At 33.1% G+C, this 20,818-nt stretch overlaps 1 protein-coding gene across 1 annotated transcript; it reads right to left on the bottom strand.

Annotated features, from left to right (window-relative positions):
• Nucleotides 1-17,051: 17,051 nt before the first annotated feature.
• On the bottom strand, nucleotides 17,052-20,616 carry LOC111915448 (probable L-ascorbate peroxidase 4, peroxisomal). The gene is made up of 9 exons (XM_023911105.3): nucleotides 20,498-20,616; nucleotides 19,469-19,584; nucleotides 19,312-19,361; nucleotides 18,997-19,062; nucleotides 18,843-18,891; nucleotides 18,673-18,755; nucleotides 17,878-17,945; nucleotides 17,653-17,761; nucleotides 17,052-17,473 (listed from the first exon to the last, which is right to left on the bottom strand). The coding sequence occupies exons 1-9, from the start codon at nucleotides 20,614-20,616 to the stop codon at nucleotides 17,270-17,272; spliced, it is 864 nt and encodes a 287-aa protein (XP_023766873.1). The 3' UTR covers nucleotides 17,052-17,269.
• Between the last annotated feature and the right edge of the window lie 202 nt (nucleotides 20,617-20,818).

The raw sequence follows: 20,818 nt of genomic DNA, 5'->3' as shown, positions 1-20,818 counted from the left end.
GTCAAGAGGTTTAACTCTACTTCAGTTAAAGTCCACTGACTAACTCTATTAAGTTTCTATTTGGAGATTCTTATTACATAATGTGAATGGGTCACATGTTGATGTTTTTAAGAATCAAAAGAAAAGATAGGAAGCTTAAAGTAAGTATATGTTGATTCTGATTGCGAAGGTGGGTTTTGGTCGCATGGTTCGGTAATCAGAATTTTGAGCTGTTGCTTAAGAGTTATAATATATTGCTTATGAATAGATAACAACAAGGTTTTCATGTGGATTGTAAGGATAAGTTTTTCCGCAAAGTTTTAAAATAAAAGAAAAAAAAGGGTTTTAATTTTATTTATTTTAAAAATATCCTTACAATGGCATCTGTGGAAAATTGTTGCTTATATGTTTCCAGTAATAGCAATATTGGAAAGTGGATTTGATTCCTTCATTTGTGGAAGTGTCTAAATTTACCGAATGAAGAAAGTTTTTCATCACCCAAGTTTCAATTGGACAGAAACTTGGAATCATACAAGTTGTATTGTATGATGAATGAGAATTTTCATCTTTGAAAATTAAGACTAATTCTTTGATCACATGTATATGTGAGTCAATTAAAGGACTGAGGAATTAGGTACACTGGGTGTGCGCTGGTCAAGGTCCACCACAAAGATTGATTTGTCATGATTTACTAAAGATTAGTAAATATGATTATACTTATGAGGTTAAGTATAATTCTATAACATTGGAAAGGTTACAATGTATGACAAAACAAATGAGAAGAATCAAATTAGGCAGAAAGATAAAAGTTTCTCAAATCTGAAAGGATGGGAGAGTACTTTAGTATCGTATTTCATGATCATCTTAATGATTATGAAACCATATCACAAATTCATACTCTAAGGACATCTTAGTGCATTGTTATGACTAAGAAGAGGGGTCATGAATTGTTGGATTGGTTAAAATCAAGAAGATGAGTCATACTTCGTTCCAAAACAATTCTTAGAGTCATACTCCAAGATTGTAACTTTGAGTGACATAAAGGAAGATTTATTAACACTAGTCAAATGTAAGAGTAAAATGTTTTCTACTCCTGTACATTTGAGATTGGTAAGTTGTGATGTCTTGGATGAGACAAAGACCAACTAAGACCAATTGTGTGAAGTGTTAGTCTTGATAAGAATCCGCACTATCCCTTGAATATTTGTTTTGTCAAGGAATGGTTCTTGACTGGGGAAACTTATATGTCAAGGGGACAGTGGGAGCCTTAAAGATCCTGAAAGAGTTTTAAGATTTAATCAAGAGTAAAACCTATAATTTATCACTAGCACACGACTTAAGGTTTGCAACCTATCGTGTTGACATAATTCTTATTTGTGTACCTACTTCAAATAAGTTGAATTTGCATGTGAGTTATCAGAGTTCAACTTGGAAGCATTGGTGGGCCTTGTGCTACCAAGGTGACAAGAAACTAAGACTGAACAAGTTTAATCCATGTAAGGCTGAATTTGTCACTAACCTTATCTTGTGATTATGGTTTTGACAAATTCACATGGATAGGAACTCATACACTATAAAATCTAAGTGTCATAAGGTTTCTCTCCGGTTCATGAAAATGATGGTGAGTAAACGCTTTCACTAAGTAGATTTTACGTAGATATCAATTGTGTTATTTGCATTTTCAAAAGTCGTTAGTGGAGCGTGTGTGGTTAACCGGCACACTAACATGGACTTATGAGAAATGGAAAATACCTAAGCAGTTGAGACTATGATTACGGCATCCCTTTTCATAGTTCTGAAAATTGTTTAGACACACATGTGAGCTATCTAAGAAAGGATGTATGAATCTAAATTTCAGAAGTCCAGCAGATTTCTGGAAATATGTCAGAGCTAGTGGGAGCATAAGTGTTATGTTGATAATCATCATGTTAGTGGGAGCATGATTTTTACGTTTAGTGTTGCAAGTTAGTAATGTTAATTATAGAAAACAAAGTTTCAATTCGTGAAGTTGCAGGGGTTGAAAAATTGTTTTGCTATAATTAAGGGAGAGAAAATTATACTTCATTTCAATTCTAAAGCTTAGATTGAGATTTTAATCATCTTTAGTCAAGGATATATGTATGAATTTTATGTCTGAATGGTTCGACTTAAGGAAATTCTATATATATTGCGTTCTCAAAATTCAATTATGATTACGGCACCCCTCTTCATAGTTAAATTTTGGAAACATGGCAAATAAAAAAATATTGTAGCAAAAGACTTGTCTAGTATCATGTCTTTATGTCAAACTTCATGAATCGTGTCCCATATGCTTTGGATATAGGATCGATTGCAAGTGCTATAATATTCATCTTTTCTAAATATTCCAAATGCTTAAGGCATTGAGAAGGGAAAAGTCTAGAACTAGATATGACTAAAGTGATTAAGCAATTGTCGAGGACAATCTGAGGTTCGCCAAAGATTGGTTGCTCAGGGAAAGTTGGAAGTATGATGTAAGTTGTCGGAAATCGGAAAGGACCATATTGACATATTCTGAAAAGAAGTAACTCTTGTTCGGAAGTGATAGTCAAAATGGGACTATGGAAATGTCTCCATAGGTGGAAGTTATTCAATCTATGTAAGATTAGAAAACCTTAATGCAAGAAGGATGTTCAAAGCAATGTACTTTGAATATGAGACTTCCGTTCCATAGAAGTTGACCTTCTTTGGAATACTCTGTAATGACTGGTGACAAGGTTTTGGTGACTTTGTGCATAATCATTACAAGAGGAATATTGCATAAAAGTTTAAAATCTAACGGATTTTTGGTAAATGATAGGAATCGGGGATTCTCACATTTACAATAAGGATTTGGGATTGTGAAATGAGTATCAATGGATTCATGTTCAATTGATCTACATCACAATGTAAGGATCATAGACAAACATAGTGTGCATACTTGGAGTATGGCATAACTATTGTTTAGAAAAACAAAGTGTACATGCTAGGAGCATGGGACGACTGTTGTTTTTATTCAAGTCTTAAGTTGATTGTTTGAAACATTATACAATGAATAATGTAATCAATATGGTGATAAATAAAAGGTGGTTCTATTTATATTCAAAAGGGTTCTGAGACCATATTGGATTCAATTATTATTGTGTTTCACTTTGCATGTTTTGACTTCCAAAATAGCTAGGTTATTCTTTCCGAATGACTAAGTTATTTAAACACTCCACAGCCGTTCATATGTTGGAAGTAGGTATGAATCAAGACTGTCATGAATCGAGTTTGTAGATGGCTAAATGGGTTTAGTCATAGCAATGGTTGCTACAACATTCATGAGTGCTCATAAGTTATGAAGTATTGGATTAAACCCACGCTCACTTGTATCACTTCATGGAATTTATCTCGAGTGATCGTGAGACGGTAATATCATATAAATCTTCAAACCTAGAGATATGAGTTGTTACCTATGAGTTGGTTGTGCATTGATTGCACGTAAACGCATCAGTAACTTGATGTTATAAAACGTGCCTTTGTGTACAATTCAACAAGTAGTAGAACAAGCATATGAGTCGAAGTTTATCTGTTCCTTCTAGAAATAGAAGCGATATCTGGGCCCCTCGATGATTTTGTTGTGACCTATGTACCGGCCGGTCAGAACTAAATTGATGTGTTCGATTAAGTTCTTTGTCAAACAAATCGAAAATCGGGAAACAAACTGCTGGACAATAAGTACGACGTTGTTCCATGTATTTGTCCGGCTGATATCATGAGAACAGAGGATTATATGATCACTTATCTAAAATGGCACTTCATAGTTCAACAGAGTTTTCGAGAGCTACGATTGTTGGTTGGTTCCTGAAGTAACATACGCAAATATAGTTATTAGACTTATCCAAGTGGGAGTCTGTTGGATAAGGTGTCTAAGTCCATAACTTATTTGGTATATACTTGACCCGACCCGGCATGGTCCATTTGGGTTGCATTTCATCCAAACTATTTATGGATAATTTTATGAGAGTTATACACATATGTTTATTAATATATTATAAGTTATAATATATTAATATGAAGTCATGTTATTTAATTAGTCTTAGTCTTAAATTAATTATGAATTAATTTAGAGATTAAAAGGAAGACTAATTAGATTGTGGGCTATTGGTTTTATATAGTGTGGGCTAAGACTCATTTCTTAATGGGCTAGGCTTGGATGGAAGTCCATGGATGATCCATGGAGCTTTTAACCCATGGGTCCTTGGAAAGGAAAAGACATGGGTTATTAGGGTTTCACCCTAATCATATACACTATATAAGCATGCTTATGTTGCATGAAATAGCCACTAGTGGCACTAGTTGTGTGAGACTTTGTGTGTGGCCGATTTTTATGTATGTATATACTCTCTCAAAGTTTTCTAAGAGTTTGTGGTGATTTGTGATTCCATTTGAGGCATTCACACTATTGGTGCTTGGCCCTCAAACTCCTTAGGAATCAAACACTCATCATCAAAAGGTATGTAGTCTCATCTAATTCTTTTATGTTTAAAAGTACCCCATGCCATGTTAGATAGGTTATGAACCTTGGAAAATTGTTATTTTGCATATATTTAGACAAACATAGATCCAAGGTTTATTAGGGTTGCATGCACACTTAGGAAGTGTTAGATTGCTCAAAACCCAACATTAGAGGCTTACCCAAAAGGACGTAGAACACCAAAAACTTGCATTTTGGGGAGTAAAAATGAGTTTACGGTCTAAGAACATCCTTAGACCGTAAACACATATCCATGGACCATAAACACCTTTTAAGGTGTTAAACTACCCCTCAAACACCTCCAAAAGCTTCCACGAGTGCCTAGAGCCTTGTAATCCTTCGTTTGATGCACCAAAACATAGGATATGATACTTTACCAATCTTTTGCTATAATATTTTATGTGTCATGTTCTCATAATTCGAACTATGAAGAGGGATGCCGTAATCATAATCGAATTTTAAGAACTCACAATGTATCCTTTGACTGAAAAATATTAAAATTTCTTAATCTAAGCTTTAGATTTTGAAACGAAGTATAATATTCTCTCCCTTAATTATAGCAAAACAACTTTTCAACCCATGCATCTCTGCAAATGGAACCTTTGTTTTTCTATAATTAATATTGCTAACTTGCAATACTTTCCGTAATAATCATACAATCATAACACTTATGCTCCCACTATCATGATGATTATTATCATATAAGCATAACACTTATGCTCCCACTAGCCTTGACATGTATGCAGAAAACAAATGAACTTCCAGAAAACAATGTCTATTGAATTTCTGAAATTCATATTTCTAATACCAGATGCTTCGATAAGCCTTTATCTAAGCTTCTTAAACTTATACACCTTTGCCTTAGATAGCTCATATGTGTGTTTAAACAATCTAGAACTTATGTTACTAAGTTCCAAATGTTCAAACTAATTGCCAGATCTCACAATTCAAACTATGGAAAGGGATGCCGTAACCATAATCGAATGTGAGAATACAATTTTCACAATCGCTATCTTCTTAAAACCTCTCTTAGTGGAAGTATTTCCTCACAGTCATTTTCATGAAGGAGGGAATCTTATGACACTTAGATTTTATGGTGTATGAGTTCCTATCCATGTGAATTTGCCAAAACCAAGGTTTGCGACAAAACCAAACTCATATGGACTGAACTTTCTTAATCTTAATTTCTTGCCCTATGGTAACACAAGTGCCCACCATGTCTTCCAAGTAGTTTAGTAATGCGCTAGACATTTGAAAATTTTTAGAATGGTAAATTATTATAGCATTTGCAATCGATCCTATACCCGAAGTGTATGGGACACGATGCATAATGTCTCACATAAAGATATGATACTTTACCAATCTTTTGCTATAATATTTTATGTGTCATGTTCTCATAATTCGAACTATGAAGAGGGATGCCGTAATCATAATCGAATTTTAAGAACTCACAATGTATCCTTTGACTGAAAAATATTAAAATTTCTTAATCTAAGCTTTAGATTTTGAAACGAAGTATAATATTCTCTCCCTTAATTATAGAAAAACAACTTTTCAACCCATGTATCTCTGCAAATGGAACCTTTGTTTTTCTATAATTAATATTGCTAACTTGCAATACTTTCCGTAATAATCATACAATCATAACACTTATGCTCCCACTATCATGATGATTATTATCATATAAGCATAACACTTATGCTCCCACTAGCCTTGACATGTATTCAAAAAACAAATGAACTTACAGAAAACAATGCCTATTGAATTTCTGAAATTCATATTTCTAATACCAGATGCTTCGATAAGCCTTTATCTAAGCTTCTTAAACTTATACACCTTTGCCTTAGATAGCTCATATGTGTGTTTAAACAATCTAGAACTTATGTTACTAAGTTCCAAATGTTCAACCTAATTGCCAGATCTCACAATTCGAACTATGGAAAGGGATGCCGTAACCATAATCGAATGTGAGAATACAATTTTCACAATCGCTATCTTCTTAAAACCTCTCTTAGTGGAAGTATTTCCTCACAGTCATTTTCATGAAGGAGGGAATCTTATGACACTTAGATTTTATGGTGTATGAGTTCCTATCCATGTGAATTTGCCAAAACCAAGGTTTGCGACAAAACCAAACTCATATGGACTGAACTTTCTTAATCTTGATTTCTTGCCCTATGGTAACACAAGTGCCCACCATGTCTTCCAAGTAGTTTAGTAATTTGTCCTTACATATCAATGTACTTTCCATCGACTAAGGCTCTAGTATGCATTCAAATGAGAACTCATATGCACAATTAACTCAATTGGAATGGCATAGAAACAAAATAATGTCAGCACGATAGGTTGTAAACCTCAAGTCGTGTGCTAGTGATGATCGATAAGGTTTATTCTTGATTTGTTCCTGAAACTTTTCAAGACCATTAAGACTCCCACTGACTCCTTGACATATAAGATTCTCTTGTCAAGAAACATTTCTTGACAAACCAAATATTCAAGAGTTAGTGTAGTTCTTATCAAGACAAAACACTTCACACAATTGGTCCTAGTTGGTCTTTGTCTTATCCAAGACAGCACAACTTACCAATTTCAAATGTGCAAGAATAAGAAAACTTTTCCAAGTTCCACATTTGATGAGTGTTATAAACCTACTTAAGACTTTTCACTCAATGTCACAATCTTGGAGTATGACTCCAAGACTTGATATTGGAACAAAGTATGATTGACTCTTTGATTTAACCATTTCTACAATTCTTGATTCCTCTTCTTAGACATGCAAATGTACTAAGACTCACTTAGAGGATCAATTGAGATATGGTTCTTAATCATTAAGACTTCATCATAAAACACAATAAAAGGTACTCTCCCTTCTTCTTAGAATGGAGAAACTTTTATCTTTCTGCCTTCTTGATTCTTCTTATTCGTTCTGCTATTGATTGAAACTATTTCAGTTAACTCAGAATTATACTCAATCTTATAAGTATAACCATATTTACTAAACCTTAGTAAATCATGACGAATATCTTTGTCACTCTTGTGGTAGACTTGATCAACGTACGACCTAGTGTACTCGATCTCCTAGTCCTTCAATTGACACTTTTCCAAAGAATTAGTCTAAGTTTCCCAAATGTGAAAGTTTTTCATTCATCATGCAATACACATTGCATGATTCCAAGTTTCTGTCCACTTGAAACTTAGGCGATGAGAAACTCTCCCTATTTGGTAAATTTTTGACATTTCCACAAATAACATAATTAAGAATCAAATCCATTTTGCTAATAATAGAAGTACACAAACATCAATTTTTCATATATTTCATTGCAAGGATAAACAAATAAGATAAAAACCAAAATTTATTTTATTCGTAAAACGGCGGAAAACATGTCCTTACAATGCAAAATTCAAATGAAAAACTATGTAATCATATACTCCTAACAAATCTATCATAACTTCCTAAGCTCAAAATTTGATCTTCGAATTCATGCGATCGAAATCCATTTCTTCGTGATCAGACTCATCTTGCTCTTCCATCAAAATTCCTCTCTTTTCTCTAAACCTGCAAAACATGCAAATGTAATCTTATCACATTATGAATAAAGAATAGGATTTAAATGGAGTTAGATAGTGGATTTTATACCTGAAGTAGAGTCATACTTATCGACTCTCCTATCTCTTAGATTCTTCAGGTCCTTCGGGCAGCTTCGTATCCATTTCCCCTTTCCTTGGCAGCAGGAACAGGTGGATTCTCCTAGATTGTCCACGGAAGCATGGTTGGTTGATTTATCAGACAAATATGCTCCCTTACTTTGCCAAATCATTTATGATTCAACAGCAATAAGCATATAAGTCAAATCAATGAGGGTTGCGTCAAGTTTCATCATATGATACTCTCTAATGAACTTATCATATGATTCAGAGAGTGACTAAAGAACCCAGTCCACAGCCAACTTATTTGAGATAGACGCACACAACATGATCAACCTATCAATGTGTGATTTCATCCCTAGGATGTGAGCACACACGGGTTTGCCATCTTGATGTTCCATTTCCAATAGGGATTCGGTGATCTTGAACCTTTCAAGTCTTCGATCATTAGGGCTAGGGAGAACAACGGGAGGAAGAGGAGGAAGTGAAATTAAGCTAGTCCACATTGATCTCTCACTTTGAATCAAGCTTTCACTTTCATTAGGAACACTTTTTCCTTGGGATTCGGGAATACCACGGTTAGACATCTACAAAACGGGAGAAAATTCAAGTTAAGTTGATTAGAGTCCTTAATAAAACACCCAAATGAGTTATTAAGGCTAGGATCCAACACAATATTCTACAACCTAGAAAAGGGATGCCGTAATCTAGTTGCAAAATATTTGAAGGTAGGTAAATGACGATTTACCAATTTCCATCATGAAAAACGAAAGGAAGTTTAAGTTTTAAATGAATTGAAACTCCTAGATCTTTTGAGATTCATTGAACCTTTCAATGGCATGTTTAATCTCGATTATGCCCTACTATTTGTGACTGGGATGCCGAGGATCACAAACAAGGTGTGAATAACCATACGAATCACGCGGTGCACCCAATGCTACAATCACCTAATCAATGTGCCGGTTAGCCACACACGCTCCATTGATCTATGATAAGCATTGAGCCACCCTTCGCCACCAATGTCATCCCCAAATTAGTGTGCTGGTTAACCACACACGCTCCACTAACGTTTGACAAGGGTACGAAGTGTAATTCCATGGGTTAGCATACAATTTCACATTTTTCCTAAAGTAACTATGATTTGGGAATTTGTAAAAGCATTTAGTTACTTTGTACTTCATTATACTTATAATGGAAGGTTTCTGTCCTATCCTACCCGTTCGGCTAACGACCCTCCACTAGTCAAGAGTGCGGTGGGTAAGAGTGGATACCCATTCAATCGCCATTTTATAGGCAATTTCCTTAAACACCCCTTATAGACCAGCTTCGTGAATGAGGCCTACTAACGGTAAGACTGACTGTTTACTCATACATATATATAATATTAGACTTTTAATGTTATATATAGTATAGGGTGTATTTTACACTTTTAAAACACTAGGTGGTTTAATTTAGTAAAATTATGCTTTTAATTTAATTAAATATAAACCAAAACTTTATGGGTTTATTAAATCACTTTTAATTATACACTTTAATTAATTAATAAACCATAAGGGTGTGATTTGAACTTTTCAAAATACTAGGGTTTTAGAATTTAACATTTCAAAATTAACCCTTTAATTAACTTTTAAACTCCAAAAAAAACTTGAGGGCAAGTTTTGAAACATTTCAAAACATAAGGGATCAAATAACAAATAATTCAAATTAAACAATTAATTTCACAATTATCTATATTTGACCTAATCTTATTTTAGTCATTAGATAATTACCAAATAATTTGAAATAATCCATACTTATCATATAAACAAACTATTATTTAAAAGATTTGAAATTATCTATTGTTTTGGCAAGGATAATCACTAATTTAAGATAAAAATCGGATTTTAACTTCAAAAAACGAATTAGGTATCAAATCCAAGTCAAAACAGCAGCAAAAACCCAGAATTCCCTCTCTCTGACCCCTGGACTCGCCGAGTCAGGGAAACACTCGCCGAGTTCATCCACTGACTCGCCGAGTCAGGTCGGGCAGAGGCCAAAAATCGATTTTTCAGCAAATAAAGCAGTTAAGCATCACATACAACTGAAACCAATCAAGTCTCTAATACCACTGATGGGTTTTATGCATAAGAACAATCCTATGTGCTCATACAAACCCTAATGCTTGGATCTAGGTTTCTCTATTGCATATGCTTTGAATCCAAGACTAATAAACTTAGATCTAACATATTATAAACTGAATTAGGGTTTAGAGAATTACCTTTGATTGTTATATAGCAATAACAATCAATTCCTTGCTTGGATTGGCTTCAAAAGCTTGGTGCCTCAAGTGTTGCACCTCTAATGGAGTCACAAACACCATATGCAACTTGGATGAAGAGGAGAAGAGAAGGGAGGCACCAATACCGGCTGGAAACCCTAGAGAATCAGTTGTCCACGTTTTTGGAGCCTAAGGGGTCCTTTATATACTTGTGTGGGCTGCTAGGGTTTCAGTCAAAACCCTAATGGACAGCTTAAACTCTAAGCAGCCCATGGAACCTTCTGGATAAGGCCATGGACGAAAATATGATGGGCTTCCATCATAATTTCGTTCACCCCTTGTTCCTTTAGCATTCCTTAGCCCAATAACTCAATTATCCAATAATTGCAGTCCAGTCCCATAAGTTTAATTAATCTCTTTTAGCCACAAAATTAATTATTAATTAATTTTTGACTAATATTAATTAAACAATATGATTTCTCCTTTAATATATTATTCTCATAATATATTAATAAATCATATTTAAACCTTTCTCTCCTTAAATCATCTTACATATTGCTATGGTGAAGGCAACCCAAAAGGACCATGCTCATAATCGGGTCAAGTACATACCAAAATAGTTATGGACTTAGACACTAATCCAACATAAACTCCCCAAGAACATCTTCTTAGACCGTAAACACCTTTCCAAGGTGTTTAAGTGCCCTAAACACCTTCCTAAGCTCCTAAAAGTGACTAGAACCTTACATGCATGAGTTAGAACCACCAAACAACAAAAGAAATGGCCGAGCATGAGTTTACGACCATAAACTCATGTGTTTACAGCCGTAAACTCCTCAAGGAGTGTCAATGGACCGTAAACTCATCAAATGGTCCATTTTGAAGCCTTAAACCCTTCATAAGCCCTAGAATTGAACCTAGCCTAGTTCCACAAGTGTTATAAGACCTTAATGCATCAAAGAACACACCACCCATGAGTTTATGGCCGTAAACTCATGGGGATAAGGTCTTACGGCTGTAAACTCTATAAAGAGTTTACTCTTGAAGAGTAAACTCCCTATCTAGGCCATACACACCCTTAGATGTTACCCGGGACACTCCTAACACTTGACCAAAGTGTTTCCCGCATTTTAGGATGCGTATACGTGTTTAATTAGTATTATATTTTCTAATTGTATGTAGACATATGTCATCATATGTTAATAGGTCACTAAGTGTGTTCAAGTCTTTACTTGACACCGAGCACCCAACCGACACTTTCGTTCGATCCGCTTACAACAGGTGAGTTCATACCCCTGAATTAACCTTTTAAATGTTTTTACATGCTTTTATGGAGGGAATACAAGTTAAAACATGCCAGTTATCATATCAATCACATGTGATTGATAACCCGCATGCACAAGGATTTATTACATTGTCAGCTGTTTTACCAAGTATGATACTATAAATGGTTTTCCAAAACGTCTTTACTCGTTCAAATCTTTTCTCAAATTGTCTCTCGCGCTGTATGTTTTACTTCAAATTCAGTTACAGCAGTATTTTAAACAAAGGTTTTCTTTACTTATATTGTTTTATCAAAGTTATAATCAAAACTTGTTTATGAAAGATTTTCAAGGGTTTCTAAAGGTTTTCAAACTTATTTTACAAAAGAATACCAAGTCATGATTTTCTTAAGTGTAAAGGTTTTCCAAAGTTTTCTCCCATGTTTTTATACTCCTACTTCGTTAGATACTACTGCTTCGTTATGCTTCTACTTAGTTAATGCTCCTGCTTAGTTAAATGCTACTACTTTGTTAACGCTTCTACTTCGTTAAATGGTTCTACTTAGTTAAATGTATGTTGGTGCTTGTATAGTTATATAAATAATGTTTAAAGGACTTAGGAATGCTAGTTCGCCCTATTTCCTTTTCCTCGTTTGGATGTGGTCTGGTGGGATCGGATATCCGTCCGAAGGTCGTTTAATCATTAATTATATATTATGTATACATGTATAGACATATAGGTTTACATCGGCCAGTTCCTTTCCCTTGGGTAGCAAGGGCGTCCTCCTACTCGTCACTCATAGATCAGGGACACTAGTAACTATTATAGGAATAGTTAGGAAGCTCTATTCACTCCTTCTCGTACATGAATTTCAAAAGAGTCAGTTCAGTTGTGAGTCTCTATCATTAGTCCAGCACTTACATCAGAATTCACTTTACGAGATGCATCTTCAAGACACGGATCTCCCCGTCGTCGAGTTGGTAACCAGAGTCTCCTGTAAGGAGAGCGGGCATTGTGTATATAGATCTATACGGGACTGACACCCCCGCACCCTGACTGCTAGCTACAGTCCACGGCCTACCAAGCCAAGGGGTGACAAATGTCAAATTTACACCGACGCTTGCAGGGCGTCAAGTACTCTAGTGTCGAACAGTATGGTTACGAGTATCTCCATGTTTACCTTATAATTCATGGCCTTAAGGTAATGATAATTAGCACTGAATGTTGGAAACACACTCTTAGAATTTCTCTTTGTTTTAGACCTTGTTAGCTGTATCTTTCATTTGATACTGTCTGGGGTCTGTGTTTCTTTGTTTTAGACCTTGCTAGCTGTATCTTTCATTTGATACTGTCTGGGGTCTGTGTTTCTTTGTTTTAGACCTTGTTAGTTGTATATTTCATTTGATACTGTCTGGGGTCTGTGTTTCTTTGTTTTAGACCTTGCTAGCCGTATCGTACATTTGATACCGTCTGGGGTCTGTGTCTCCTTTTGTTAGACTGAGCCAGGCGTGTCATTCATTCGATACTCTCCTGGAGTCTATGAATTCTTTTGCCTTAGTCAGCGGTATTTTACTGCTGAGGCATATGTTATTTTTCCTATTGTTTATCCTCCTACTTACTTTAAAATCAAATACCGTATTTTGGTAATGATAGTATTTCAGGGAAAATTACTCTTTAAAACATAACTCTGTCGAGTCTTGGTAGAAGATTGCTTTTATTTAGAAAATATAGGATTTTCTGGAAAGGACTCTAATACACCATTGATGCTAAACTACTACTTTTATAAAGTTATTTTGAATAAAATGCTTACTTACACAAATGACACTAAATACTTATGAACTCACCAGCATTTATAAAAATGCTGATACTCGCTTTCAAAATAACTTGTATTCTCAAGTCAGCAATAGACAGGTACATCCCAGGAGCTTTTGGTGAAGACAGTTTAGTACCAAGCTGCACCTATATTATTACTTGTATTACTGTAATGTCTCTATGAAATGTAACTTATGTAAAACTATTAATATTAATGCAATGGTTGTTGTACTTTGATTACTATACTACATATGTTGTGATACTTGACATGACGTCATCCACCCCAGAACGTTTCCGTCGTTCCGGTTTTGGGGTGTGACAAAAAGATAACCTATGGAGTCATTATACATCCCTGTTTTGTTGATGATTCTGAGACGTGATCATCCTAAGGGGGAGATAATAGGGGTCCATCCACGTTTATTTCTAAATATCAACCTTTCGGTTATAATATTCAAAAATCAACCTAATTTAGCTGAACGCAATCCATAAAATCGGCCATCAATCTTCAAAAATCAAAAAGTAAGTAGTGAGAAATTAGGAACCTAATCTTTTCCAAATTTGAATCTGATACCCTATGCATTCTATTGAATTCATATATACCTCCAAACACCCCTTATTATTGATTACAAATTCATCTGCAACGAAGGTAATCGACATCAATTTCTTGAGTTTTTCATTATATCAAGGTTAGTTCTATCAAAACATTGTATCTTTTTTAACTTGCGTCTACTTCATGTACAATACTCAAAGCATTAATTCAAGAGCAGCTTCAGAGAAGGTACCAAAAATTGCATGTAATTTTGTTTTGGTAGAAGACATGTTGTGTAACGAAATTCTAGGTTGGTGCTTATAAGGTATGTTATTCTCCAAAATCTATTTCTATTTTGTTTTTTTTTATCATTTTAGAGAATGAAGACGATGGTGTAAGTGAAGATGAAACAACAGTGATAGGGTTTTGGAGTGGGTTGATTTGGTTGATATAGGAACATAAGTCGTAGGCATGAGCCACGAGACGCACACCATGTGTTTGATAAGAATCCCCAACCAAAGTGCTTTTCAAATGGACAAGTTCAACTGATCGATAATTTGAAAGTCTTTTATGTATCTACTAAAATTGTTATCCTTTCCCAACTATGCCCTTCAGGTATATTATATTACTATTTTTCCTAACTATTTCAATTATATTTTACTCTAACTGTTTGACAAGAGTTTAATTATTATCATTTTTTTCATTTCTGATGATTCTCATTTGTAATAAATAAAGCACATATGCTTTGTCTTTAGCATCTTAACATTATTGTACCTTTCATCAGCTTAATACTAGAGTTTTTTAAATATATGAAGTTGAAAATAGCATGGTATGGGTGTATCACATATTTGGATGGTAAAACTGAAAAACATTTTGACTGAATTACGTAAATAGTTTGCTATGTTGCAAGTTAAAAGGATCGTGCATATAGAAACCTGGTTACTTTATTACGATTTCATTCTTTTTAAGCATGTTACCTAAGTAAGAAACAAGCAAGTTCCAATAGTGATTGTTCTGTTAGCATTTTCTTTAACTGATTATTATGTTGTTCATTCGTTATAATAGTGTCTTTTGCAAAGAACATGAGCGATTTGACATTTGTTGATTAGTAAATGTTATTCGTATATGCATTTCAGACCATCACTCTACATGAGATGGTTATAGAATAGTGGTTATCTGTACTAACATCTGCTTAAATTTGCAGCCTCCATCTATTGAAATACAAAGAGAGATTCAATTTTGTAAACCGGGCGTATGTTTAACTCTCTTTAGTCTTTACTTCCATGTTGCAAGAAATAACAACCTACTTTCACTCATTTGTCTAATATAGAAAGAAATACATATAAAATTGCATTTTAGAATGAATTTTGTCGAAGAAAGATTGGTGTTTTTAGTATATGTTTACAAGGCTTGGAATATATATATGCAAAAAATTGCATTTTACAATGAAATTTTAACCATTTACATATGTTTTTGTTAGTACATATGCACAACTCTGGATTTTATGAAACTACATTGCTATTTTTTTTTGCATATGTTTACAAGTTTTTTGTACATTTTCCTTTTTTTATCTGGAAACTACAATTGCAACGAAATATGTCAACCTTCTCTTTAGATTCTTGATTTTGGATAGTAAACATAATGTATACATTTTCAAAATTTATACTATCTAATGTATTGTTCTTCTCTGCCTTAATTATAGGGATGAAATCTATCAGCATTTCCCCAAACAGGTGATCCTTGAGCATTTACAGACATTTCTTTTTGAAAGGAAATTAAGAAAAAATTTACCACTTAAAGATGCAAACAGAATTATACACTTTGGCTATTTCCATTAAAAAAACATTATTTTCTTTTGTTTGGTAAAATGAAAGGGATTCATAAATGACCCAATTTATATAGAAACTTTTAAAATATCATTTTCTGTTTTGATTATTGTTTGCATTTCCTTCTTTAGATTCTCAAATTTTCTGACTTTCCTCCACTTTGTTTGTTAGTTTTTCTTAATATTTACAAATTCCAAATATAGGAAAAATTACTCATTGGAAGAATTTGTTTTCCTTTCTTTATAGATTAATAATAATGCAGTAAAATTGTCATATTGTTCGATTAATGGTAGTGTAATAAGTTGTGTGTTGGAACATGAATTTAAATTTTAGTTGGTGGCTTTTTTTGGGGTTTATATCATGCATATGACATGTAATGATCCTGCAATAAAGTGTTGATGTTATTTAATGTTATATAATTTGTGTTGATGTGAATGAAAAGAAAAATGATTTGGTTTGTTATATAATTTGTGTTGATATGAATGAAAAGAAAAATGATTTCCTCGGTAAAAAATAATATCTACCATTATGCATTATTGTTTTTGGACAAGACCCTTTATATAGACAATATCAACCTGAGAAATGGATTGCCTTTATGTTTTCATGCTTGATGTATTTCTTTATTTGATCTGAAATTTTCACTTTTATGAAATCTTTTATGGGCTTGGTAAAGATTGTTGTAGCCAATCAACCACTTACTTATCTCTTTTCTAATTTCATTAAAACAAAAACCGATCATTAGTTTAAGAAGTATATATGTCATGACCATGACTTAAGAGGTTAGGTTGGAATGTTTGTAAAGCTATTTTCATAATCAATTTAACATTACATTATACAATATTATTATTTTTTCATTAGCTAAACAAATAAAAATTGTCTAATATATCTTGAAAAATAATTTCATATACTTATTTGAATAATAAAAGTTTAATTTTACATAAACAAAAAAACATAACTTTATTAATTAATAATTTATATAAAATAAATGATTAACAATTATGACTTTTTACGATAAAAAATTAATTATTTTTATATCCTTGGTTCCCACGGGTTATAACCTAGTATATATATATATATATATATATATACCATGCACGTACTGTGTTAAAAGGAGACAATTTACAAATTTGGAATCATTTACTATTTTTTTTTTTTTGGTGGTTTGAAAAATTGTGTACTCCAGTTGTATGGGCATACAAAATTAAGATGTAAAAAAAAAAAAAAAAAAAAAAAAAAAAAAAAAAAAAAAAAAAAAGATATGAATAGGTTATAACATAAAACTAAGAAAGCAAGCAACAAGTCATATAAAGGGCATGTTGCCTGAAATAACAGTGAATAGTAAAGTTACTATGCGATGATCATACGATACGTTGTTTCCAAAATCATATCATATCATATAGCTAATATAATAAACGGGTGGGGGTGGGGGTGGGTATTACTGCTTACTCTTTGCATTTTCGATTGATTTGTTGGATGTAAACTAGAAGCATGGAACTGAAATTAAGGAAGACCAAAGTTGCAGAGGAAACAAGATTCGCAGCACCTCTTGCCTCAAATGAGGCATCCTGTGACAGAGGTAGGGTGACACCAAGCTCAGAGACCTTTTTGTGTGATTCAGCATAGTCTTTCAAGAATACATCTTCATCCTGTACATATATATATGCCCACTAATACTAATTAAACAACCTAACCTTCCTTATTATTATAAACTCTTAATTTACAGGATATTATATATATATATATATATATATATATATATATATATATATATATATATATATATATATATATATATATTATATGAGACTTAGTTATGATACCTTACCTTAGCATAAAGCTCAACATAGGTACGAAAGTTTGGGTCATCAAGTAAGGCTTTACCAGTTGCATGTTTGAGCGATCCATCAGAATCAGAATCTCCCTTTAGAAGCTCCCTGATTCATTCATTCATCATTACACGATAAGAATAATGTCAACTGATGATCAAAAAACAACACAAAATATGAATTTTAATTTTATACAAAAAGATCCATCTTAATTTTTTACTTACACGAAATAAGAGTTGTCAAACTTCAACGGTTTTTCACCAAATCCAGATCTTTCGGGATGTGCATTCACCTGCAGATCAATTGATCAAACGGATTGTATTATAATTTTTATTTTCAGAGTTTTCTTTTTGGAAAACATTAATGGGGTTATTTTCAACCTAATGGTTTCGTATTTCTTTTGCAAAAATGGGGTTGTGAATGTGAGTGATGACCCCACAAAGTAACAAACCGTTATGTATATTTACAGAAAAGACCCCTTCAAAGTTTTCATTTTAGTCCTTTTACTTATATAATATATCATATTGATATAGCTTTAACACAATTATATGTTTAAAAAGAACTCATTAATACCTTCTTATCGATATCAATATTGAATAAAACTACAACTAAAAAATAAATTTAAATTTTATATATGTGAATCATCGAAAATTAGTCGTTTGGATCAATGATATCATGTGATAAACTTCTAATATAAACTACAATTTATCTTAACAAATATCCAATTCTAAAATATATTTTAAAATTTAAAAAAAAACGGCTAAATTTGAGTTTCCATGATATTTGGATTCATATAAAAACTTTATCTTTAACTGTAGTTTATGCTTTTTACCAAACAAATATATGTATTAATCTTTTAAATATGTTTTACTAACATTCAATATATATAATGATTTGAAGATAAGGAATAGATTTTAATAAATAAACAATGCCCCTATTTTTACCAAAAGACTCAATTTTTGATGTTAATAGGTGTCGAACTTGATGGAAGAAAAAAAAGGTAAGGAAGGAAAACCGACCAATTTGTGAGTAGCAGAAAGTGTAACTATATCCTTGTCAGATAAGCCCTTCCCATAGAACACATCCCTGAGATGTGATGGATCTACAGATTAATTACACGTAAATTTAGAATTCCATTTTCATATGCATGTTTTAATCCAATTAATTAATACCATGAACACAAACCGACCTTCTTTGGCATCAGGAAAAAGTCCTTCATTAGGCGACTCTTTTGAATCCTGATTTAGAGAAAAACATGGAGAATAAGCAAGTATACAGTGGAGAAGTTATAATATAAGAAACTGCTTTATTAATTAATTTACTAAAATGTTAATTTATTATACCTTCCTTCCAGCTGCGTAGTCAATAGTGGGGCCTCCTATCAATTCAATTGCAACAACTCCAGCAAGCTGAACAACATTCCATCATATATATTTTTTTAAAAAGGTGAATTTTAAGTGACACAAGGATCTTGTTAGAATGCAGAATGAACAGAAAGTTGCAAGGATAACAATAAGCATAGGTTATTGGATTTACAAATTTCCCATTTGCTACAAATTTATCCAAATACCATAAGTGTAAGAATGTAACCACTAAATTAATTGAAGCTATTAGCATGTAATGTAATTAAGCAGATATTTAAACAAGTAAATAATCACCTGATAGAGATCAGCGTATGTAACTCTTGGATGTTTGGCCTTCACTTCTTCTGTTTTTAATCAATCAACACAAAGTTTATTAGGAACACTATAAAAAGGCATTGGACAAATCCCATTGTGAAGAGGGACAAATAAAGATTAAGACATGGCAACTCACCACAGAGATCAATTGCAGTTTTCAAACCAGTGTTTTCTCCATGAATGTAGTTCCTGATTGCTCCATTTGGGCCTCCTTTCTTTGTATTAGCATCATAAGTCCATGCATCATGCAATCTGGCCCAACAAAGTGACAGTTTTCAGGAAGATTAGAACACACAAATTCACATCGTTAACAGTTCAAATCAATATGCTATATATTATGATTGATCATAAATCATCTCTGATGACAATGTAAAACACCATAACTAAATCTTATAATGTTAAGAGTTCTAATTAAGGTGCTCTCTTCAAAATATATATATCTTCATCACTTCTAACAATCAAATGTTTCATTAGTGTTATGTCTGTCCATTGTTTCCTATCTGTGTCCTGAATTCAACTTGTTTAGTTTCTCTGTAATAAGAAAGGCCTAATTCCTTCTATTTTCCTTCTTTTTTCCTTGTTTAACTTAGACCAGCAAACTCTCAAATAAGTTTTGTTTTAGCACAAACAAATGGTGGTAGTAAAATATATACAAGCATGACTAACAAAGTAACAATCCAATTGTACATGTAAAATAATATAATAAAATTTGCTGAAAACGACAACATAGCGAATTGACCTTTTGTGTGTGAGAAAGAATTAGGTCATAATTATAAGCAAATAGAATTTGTGTGTTGTACAACATCAATACGATGATATGCCTAAACATTTATAATCGATATAGTTTCATTTTACCGGATAAACAATAGAAGAGCGAACTCATTTCCATATGAGAACTTGAAAGCAATGTTGATCTTAAGAAGCGTTTAATAACTTTTGCTTTGGTTAAGTTGCTTTAACGAGCTTGTGCATAACCGATCTCGGAAACACAAGTCAATCATCCAGCAAAGATAACGATTCAACTAGATCGATCGATCAATAAGTCAAAAATAGTATCTAGACTTCGTAACATCAAGTTATAAATCAAATAACTATACAGAGATCATCATCGATGTGTAGGTGATTATAAATTCATACGATGCAGCAAGGAAAAGAAATAACGTACGCTAACGAAAGCATGATAGGAGCACATTTTTTGATGAAGATGAGAGCACGAAGATCTCGACGCGCATTTTCTATCTCCTTCGAGTACTTTTCAGACAATACAGGAGCTCTTGCCGCCATCAATGTTTTGATCATCTTGTCTCCCCTGCAAAAAAAACTAAAACGTATCAAATCACTCAGTAAATCCATATGCTATCATAAATCGAATCAAACCAAGCCAAACATCGCACATAACTAAGTTTTCCAGTTTTTTGTATTTCTAATGCTCTAAAATCACTTCAAAATGTATGAAAATTGACATAAAGTAATCGAGATAATCATT

This window comes from Lactuca sativa, chromosome 3 (assembly GCF_002870075.4).
Source record: "Lactuca sativa cultivar Salinas chromosome 3, Lsat_Salinas_v11, whole genome shotgun sequence".
In the NCBI taxonomy this organism is placed as follows: Eukaryota; Viridiplantae; Streptophyta; class Magnoliopsida; order Asterales; family Asteraceae; genus Lactuca; species Lactuca sativa.
The sequence above is the reverse complement of the archived record's forward strand: the minus strand, read 5'-3'. Positions and strand labels throughout refer to the sequence as shown.